We start from the raw sequence: 8,754 nt of genomic DNA on the forward strand, positions 1-8,754 counted from the left end.
TTCTATTTTTGAGAAATTTTGAATATGTGTTGTTATGTTATTGTTTATCTGTTTATTTTTTTCTTAGATTTTTGAATTAGTTTTTGAGTGAACTTTGAGTTTCTTGTGGCCAGAACAACGTCGAACCACAAGGTTTCATTTATTTATATGCTTTTCCTTGTGTCATTGATAGTTAGATTGTTCAAATTTTGCAACTTGATGGGTCGGTTTCGAAATTTGCAGTGTCATCCATGAATGTAGATTTATGCCGGCATCCTGGCTCATTTGAATGCTTGTGTATACGTTGTGGGCAAAAGATCGATGGTGATTCTGGTTTGACATTTGGATACATACACAAGGTAAGGTACACATTGTTTCTAACAATTTAGATTTGGATAATTATTGTTGTCACTATTTTGGAATGAATGGTTTGGGATATATATTCGTATCTATTGTGATTAGTTCTCACATATACAACATTCTAGAGAATGTAATCTGTCATTAGGTCTATTAGGTCTCTTGAATCATGAATGATGTCGTAAGATACGACCTTATTTCAGCAAGTTTGTTCTACTATTTTTTATGATATCCTCATATTTTGCAGAAACTCGGAAGAACACCTAGATGGAGTATTTTGCAAGGGAGATGGAGTATTTGAACTGTGAGAGTTAGAAATAAGGATTTGGTGCTGAATTGCTTAAGAGATTAGCTCTGGATCGAGGGAAATGTAGTTAATAGTTGATGAGCTTGAAGCTGTAACTAACTAAATAGTGAATAGAAGAGGTTGTAAGTCAGAATTGGAACACTCTAGAACTTAGCACTATTGTATCATTCTTGGGAGAGTATTGGGAACTTGCAAATTTAACCCTATTGTATCGATTTTGCTCTCAGGTGTTGCAAATATCACTATAAATCCTATTTTTATTCGTTTTTTTTTTCTTCTCCTTTGAACTCGTTGTATCCTATCATACACACAATCCAACTATTCTACATGATTTAAATATGGAGATTTTTGTATGCTCAGGGACTAAGACTTCATGAGGAGGAAATTTCTAGAGTGCGAAGCTTACACACACGGAATTTATTAAACCGTAGAAAGCTTTGCTTGGTTCTGGACTTAGATCACACACTGCTAAATACCACTTCCCTTCATCGTTTGAGCCCAGAAGAAATGCATTTAAAAACCTGTACAGATTCTCTAGAAGGTATGTGCCAACCAATGCACCATTTTATAGAAGTTTTACTTAATGCATTTCCCCATCTGTGCTGTTTTGAAGTAAAAATTCATCTATTTTTTCATTGTAACTTTATTGTATTATTAGTGAACAAGAGACCTCTGTATTCAGCATAATGTGTGCTAGTTCTACTGTGTTGTCTTTAGATCATCTTATACTGAAATGCTGACATTAAACACCTTTTGGAAAAGTGGGTCGAAGAAGTTATATTCCATCTAATCTTACAGTAGTGTTTGTTAAATGCTTTAGGAAAGGTTGCAGCAGGCTTTATGCATTTTTCGTCTTTGATTCCATCTTGAAAATCATAAGTACCAATCTTACAGCTGTGTTTGTTCACGAACTTTTGTTGCTAAAAGACAGATATCATTGTATTATTCTGCAATTGCAAGTACCAACCTACACATCATCACATAGAAGTAGAATTAGGGTATTTCAAACTCATTTATTAGAGTAGATTCATCTCCTAAAACTAGCATCATCCTCATGAGTGAATTTCCTTACGACTCTTTCTTGATGGTCTGGATTTTTATGGCTTTTTATATATGATGAAACAATAGATATCGCCAGAGGTAGACTCTTCGTATTGGAGCATAGGCAAAGAATGGCCAAGTTGAGGCCCTTTGTCCGCACATTTCTTAAAGAAGCAAGTAAAATGTTTGAAATGTACATCTACACCATGGGTGATCGGCGGTACTCATTAGAGATGGCCAGGCTGCTTGATCCTCAAGGGAAATTCTTCAAAGATAAGGTGATTTCTCGAGATGATGGGACTGAAATGAAGGAGAAGGATCTGAATCTTGTGTTGGGGACAGAAAGTTCTATCCTAATTCTTGATGATAATAAAAAGGTGAGTGCGCTGCTAGTTTCTGACTTGTTTTTTCTGAATTATGTAATTGGAATGGTTAGTGTAGTGGTAGTTAATCTATGAACAATTTCAAAATATACTTCTTTTTACCTATACAAATGGACAAATTAAACACAATTGTATAATATGAATCAAAGAACTCTATAGTCATATGAAATGCAAATGTAAAACTGATTTGGTGCCCTATCATTGGAAGTTTGAACTAACAGCTCCATAATCATTGCAAAGTAAAATTGATTTGGAACAGGGATATTAATGCACCTCTTTTCAACACTCATGTTCCCGGAAAAAAGAGTATTGCTAGCATTCTTCATTGGTTAGAGCACAAATAAACTTGGGAAAAAACTACTTTATTAAAAAAAATTAAACAACCAAATGATATGATCCTACAAAATCGGCTAGTAAGTTATAAATACAACTCATTAATAGCATCCTTCAAATATCTCATTCTAAAATCGCTCTTTTGGTCTAAAATGAGTTTGTGCCCAAGGGACTATAAAAATCATAATTGATCTATTTATTAAAGCTTATAAAAGACTACCATCTTGGATTATTAGTGAGGGTTTTTCCTGATTATTGGTAAACTTGGTGTTTTAATGAACCATTCCTCTAAAGTTTATTCTCTATATTCCAAGCTCATAGTTTCAAATGTGCTAAATATATATCCACTTAATGATTCAGAAGTCGCCACTTTTTATAGAAAATGTATGAAAATGTTGCTAACAAATGTTGTAGGTATGGCGGATGCATAAAGATAATCTGATATTGATGGAGAGATACCACTTTTTCAATTCAAGTTGCCAGGAATTCGACCTCAATTGCAAATCACTTGCTGAGTTGCATATTGATGAAAATGAAACTGATGGAGCGCTTGCCAGAATTCTCAAAGTGCTTAGACATATCAACTCCAAATTCTTCGATGTATGTCTCATATGTTGCTGATAAAATGTTTGTTGTATTTGACATATTGCTAAAACTGTATGGTGGGGTTTTGTAGGAACTTCAAGGAGATCTTGTCGATCGAGATGTGAGGCAGGTAGTTAGTTATCGTTTTGATATTTATCTTTCTTCTAGTTCGTGCATTTTGTATTTTTGTTGACGGAAATATCAGTTAACTTGTCATCCTAGTTTGATATTCTGATAATGTTATGTCATTCTTTCAATCAATTCATGATTTCCAGGTTTTGTCATCACTTCGAGGTGAAGTCCTAAGCGGATGTATAATCGTTTTCAGTTGTGCTTTTAATGGTCATGACTTACGAAAACTCAGGAGGATAGCAGAGCGGTTAGGAGCTACTTGTTTGACAGAACTTGGCCCCACTGTGACACATGCAGTTGCTAATGAGTTGGTAACTGAGGAGTCCATGTGGGCAGAGAAAGAAAATAAGTTTTTGGTTAATCGTCGATGGCTAGAGGCTTCAAATTTCTTTTTGCAAAAGCAGCCTGAGGAGAACTACATTGTCAGGAAAACACAATAGTTACTTGTAATTAGTTAAAGAGGATTGTTGCAAGTAAAATCGCTTTGTCTCGAGTGTCATTATAATAGGTGGCTGAGACGTATTCTGAATGTTTTAATATTGGAGTTCTTTTGCAACAGTGGTGGTGATAATCCATAACAACCCTGTTTGTATTTTTTGCACAGTGTATAGGTATTTTTTGTTGTTCTCTAAAGTTTAGGATTATACTAGTATACGATTAAATTGATTACTTTTTAGATTGTTTTTTGGTCCACTGTTATTATCGATACACATGAAGAGTTTAATGAGTGAAAGATTTGGCGTATTCTATTGGTTTCGTCAACTAAGTACTTCAATTATAGTATCAGGTGTTAAACATATTGCATTTAAGTAACAGTTGATGAAACAGTGATAGACAGGAATATCTAACATGGACATCGGACACGCCTTCAAACTAAAACGTATGCGGTACACAATATTCAAACAGTCAACAACAGTTGAATCAATGGCACCTTTGATTTCCTAACAGAAGTGTTCAAGGAGCTTCTGTTGTCAAATAATGGCATCTTAACTGGCAATGATATTATAGACAAAGTTTGTATAGATGACAAAAAAAGAGATACATAAAAAATTATCTCTGGTACATGACAGAACCTGCTAATTGCATTATGCAATCTATAATTTCATTTGCCAATGGTATAATATATGATACATCACCAAAAAAAAGTAAGTATAATCAACGTTCAGCCGACTGATAGTAAGAAACAACGTTCGTAATGGCACTATCAACCCAACTATAATCAAATTCAGAACCAAAAGGCTTGCCATCTCTTTCCATTTGCATACGACCGTCCCTCGTGAAAAGATAGGGAAAAACATGAGCGCAAGCCCTAGAACACTCTTACGAAATAGAATTATTTATTTATTTAATAAACAGAGTATATAGCAAGAATTCGGTTGATGATATAAAGAGTTTTTAAAGTCTGAAAATTAGTTTCATTTTGTATAATTGGACATTTTATAAATTCAAAAGGAGTATGTAATATTGTAAAATAGTTTCTCCTTATTTTTAATCATATAATAAGTCATAAGTGGTTGAAATTAAATTACGGTTAATCTCAAATATTGTGACTTTCATTCTTGCATGCAGAGTCATTGAGCTTTGATGACTTACCAACAATACCATGTAATCTCCTCTAAAAAAATAACAATAATACCATGTAATCTTGCACATATTATATAAGTAACAAAGTACAAAGATAATAGTTTTTCACATGTCTTAAGAATTGCTCAAAATATTTATTTTGATGATATTTCAGACATGAGTATTTTCTTTTGTTGGTGGTCGGGGTTTGAACCCCGAATCTTGTATATATTGAAAAACTCAAGTCTCTGAATGGGCTAAAATAAATAGTGGCCCTTGGTTCAAACTTGATGACATACCACCTATCTGGAGAAAAAGACTCCTCAAATTTGGTGCACGGCTTGATACTCAGTTGATGAAGACAAATGCATATTCTTACAAAATCATTGAATAACTTTGTTGTAGAATGAAAGACACGCTAAAAGAATGGTATCAAATATTGGGCCAAATATCATTTTCGGTCATTTAAGTTAGATGATTATAACAAGTTAGTCCTTTAAGTTTTTTTTTTTTGTTACAAATTGGTCCTTTAAGTCATAAAATAATTGCACCGTTATCCTAATTTCATCAAACTAAGTCAAAAAGTGTTTGTGTGGATGTTTAATGTTAAGTTGATTTGTCCAAATTCACTGCTGTCAAAACTAGTGATCATAAATGTGTTATTCGATTTTGATTCAAAACAAAATTGACCGATTACTTGATTTATAATGTTGTTGATCAAATATTTATCTGTAAAATTAGGTTGGAATTCAAAAATAAGAAGAAAAATATGTATAAGTAATCATGTTTGATGTCATCAATACTTTTGAACCTACCATCTTAATGTTAAATGCTCTATAAGCACTTTTTAATGACGTCGGCTAAAAAGATGGACGACAATTTATATATTACATGACTTGAAGGACCAATTTGTAACAAAAAATAATTTAAAGGACCAATTGGTAACAAAAAAAAAACTTAAAGAACTAATATGTTATAAACATATAACTTAAAGGACATCGGGAGATATTTGGTCCATAATATTGGTACATTCAAGCAAGATGAATTACACAGATTATAAAATGTTGCTACTATCTTGGTGTTCTTCACAATGAATTCATTGGTAATATTGAGATATTTGATAGAAAGAGCATACATGAATTCTTTGAGATGAAATGTTCTCTTAAAGTTAAAGACCTCGAGAAACATTATCAACGAACGTCTTAGAGGTGCTATGTTCTCAACGGGTTTAACGACCGTAGTTTTAAAAAATACTTATTTCTCCTCAGTACCGCAAGAACTCCAACCTGAGATCCATATGATGATAGCAACAACTCAGAAAGATATGAAAGCCATGAATCTCGGTCATATCCATCAGATGACCTTAGAGGAACTTGAAAACTTGTGCATATTGCATCAACATTTCTTAGAAATTGTTGTGCAGAAATCCAAGTTCACCAAGGCATGCAAAAAAACCTTACCTAGAGATCAAGTGTAAAGATAACAAATGCAGTTGTTCACAAAAGAAGAAAATCACCGGCAAAAGTATATCAAACCTTCTAGAATCCTCAACAAGGGGAGATAAGAGAAAGCATTGAAGTTTTTTAAAAAGAAAAAATTTAGGGGAGAAGAAAAAAGTCAAAGATGTTTTGTTTGTGGAGAAATGAGATTTTTTTTTTCTTCCAAAAATTGTCCTGATAAGACCGACAAAGCTGCAAAGCTGATGAACTCTCTCCAACATCTAAAAGGAGATCTAGAATCTTTGTATTATGCTAATGAAGAAATAATTTTTGCTCTTCAAAACTCTTCGTTCGATGAAAGATCACCTATTGAATCAAGAGATAATGAATACTTCCCTATTTACTCATGCAAAGAAATAGGAAGTATTGTACCTACTCCTCCTCTCCCTTGTGTTGAAGTCCATGTCCTATGCGTCAAGATTTTCTCATTCTACGAAGGTCATAACTTACATGGACGCCAATGCTCAAATAACAATGATAAATACAAGCATTCTCCCTGATTCATGGGTGAAACATGGTGCATTATGTAGCAGCAAGTAACAATGATAAATCCAAACATCCTCCCTAGTCCCTACAAATGCATGAGTGAAACATGCTGCAATCTTTGTAGCAACAAATTAAAAAGTTTTCATATGACCAAAGGAAAAATATGAATCAGATTCTTCCCTAAATGCATAGTTTGGACTAAGGTCATTTGTTTCACTCTCCCAAATAAAGGATATTAGTTATTATTGCTTTGTAAATAACACCCTTTTATAAATGATATTATTTGTCCCAAATTATAAGTCATTTTGAATATTTCGCATAAATTAAAGAATGCAATTGATTTTGTGTCGAAAGAAGAATAATTATTTTACAAAATTAACCTTTATTAAACATATGAAAAGGAGAAATTGAAAAATAAGAAAAATAGAGTAACATTATTAATAGACCATTTGTTTAATAGAGTAATAATAAATAATTAAAAAAATAATCCCATTGAGCTTAACTCAGTTGGTAGGGATATTGCATGGGCTGGGGTTCGAACCCCGACACTCCACTTCTCCACAATTTAATTGTGTGAGCTCTAATCACTACGCTACTTGACCAATTTTTTTTTTTAAATGATAGAAAAATTAATACAAGGGTTAATTATGTTTTAGATCCCTATAAATAGGCGCGTTTCCAACATTAGTCTATACTTAAATTTTATTAAATTTTTGGTCCCCAACGTTTTTTTCGTTAGCGAAATAGGTCCTCGCTGTTAATTGTTGCTGATTGAGCAAATGGTGAAGCACACGTGGATGCCACATCTGATTTTTTTTGTTGGGTTAAATATGTTTTTAGTCCCTATAAAATTGAGGCATTGTAAGTTTAGTCCTTACTTAATTTTAATAGTTGTTTTAGTACTTACAAAAATACTATGCATTCGGTATTAGTCCTGACTCAATTCAAATTTATTTAATTTATGCTTAAACTCTTAAGTTTTTTAACAATTTTTTGTAGATTTGTTAATCATTACTCTTTGGTTGATCTGTAGGCATCTTGTATACTGCCACTAGTTTTGCATGAATTGGAAGCATATGGGTTGGTTCAAATTAATATGGAATTATTTACCCACGCTCATTCAATATTTTGCCCATGGTTAATGATATTAGGTTCTACTCAAATAATATATGCCGCTTCAACATCTTTGGGTCAACATCTTTTGTTATGATAGACTACGTCTTCTTTATCTTGACGAAATAGGCGGAATGACTATCTCAATGCCAATAATATTCACGATTTTCATTATCTTATCGATGACTTCTTTTGCATTGTCGGGCATGAGTGATTTTGTTGCCGAATTGATAGTTTTTTTTGGAATAATTACTAGTCAAAAATATCTTTTCATGATGAAAATACTATCATAAATAGTTTTAGTAGGTTTTTTTAGTCCCTACAAAAAAAAATCACTTCTAATTTTAGTCCCTACTAAAACAAAGTTTGTTTAATTATCCTTAAACTCTTAAATTTTTGAATGAATTTTTTGAGACAAGTTTAGAACACTATGAAAGGTTCAATTAATAAAATTTAAATTTTTTTAACTTGAAACGAATTAAATATAAATTTTTAAAAACAATAAAAGTTAAAGATAAAAGTAATAAAATATGGACATATAAATCAAATTTTATGGCGGAACTTTTAGTAATGTTCTTAACACGATTACAAAAAATTGTTTAAAAACTTAAGAGTTTAAGAATAAATTAAACAAATTTGAATTGAGCAGAGACTAATATTAAATGCATAATATTTTTGTAAGAACTAAAATAACTATTAAAATTAAGTAAGGATTAAACTTAAAATGTCACAATTTTATAAAGACTAAAAACATATTTAACCCAACACAAAAAAAAGTGACATCCACGTGTGCTTCCGTTTGCTCAATCAGCAACAATTAACAACGATGACCTATTTTGCTAACGGAAAAAACATCGGAGGACCAAAAATGTAATAAAATCTAAATAGGAACTAATGTAACCAAAAATGCGCAGGGATCTAAAACATAATTAACCTTTCATACAACTACTTATAATTTTGAAACAAATATTTTGTC

General features: G+C 32.1%; 1 protein-coding gene across 1 annotated transcript; it reads left to right on the forward strand.

Annotated features, from left to right (window-relative positions):
* Positions 1–230: 230 nt before the first annotated feature.
* Positions 231–3,557, forward strand: LOC11411655 (RNA polymerase II C-terminal domain phosphatase-like 4). The gene is made up of 6 exons (XM_003595467.2): positions 231–338; positions 1,004–1,184; positions 1,772–2,061; positions 2,815–3,000; positions 3,077–3,115; positions 3,261–3,557. Exons 1-6 carry the CDS (start codon positions 231–233, stop codon positions 3,555–3,557), a joined length of 1,101 nt encoding a protein of 366 aa, XP_003595515.2.
* Positions 3,558–8,754: the final 5,197 nt, after the last annotated feature.

This window comes from Medicago truncatula, chromosome 2 (assembly GCF_003473485.1).
Source record: "Medicago truncatula cultivar Jemalong A17 chromosome 2, MtrunA17r5.0-ANR, whole genome shotgun sequence".
NCBI classification, from domain to species: Eukaryota; Viridiplantae; Streptophyta; class Magnoliopsida; order Fabales; family Fabaceae; genus Medicago; species Medicago truncatula.

Excerpts from the sequence above, each read along its gene's own strand:
- LOC11411655 (XM_003595467.2), top strand. The coding sequence starts at position 231 with ATGAATGTAGATTTATGCCGGCATCCTGGCTCATTTGAATGCTTGTGT. Across the intron at positions 339-1,003 it reads CATTTGGATACATACACAAG|GGACTAAGACTTCATGAGGA; the intron begins GTAAGGTACACA and ends TTGTATGCTCAG. Across the intron at positions 2,062-2,814 it reads TTCTTGATGATAATAAAAAG|GTATGGCGGATGCATAAAGA; the intron begins GTGAGTGCGCTG and ends CAAATGTTGTAG.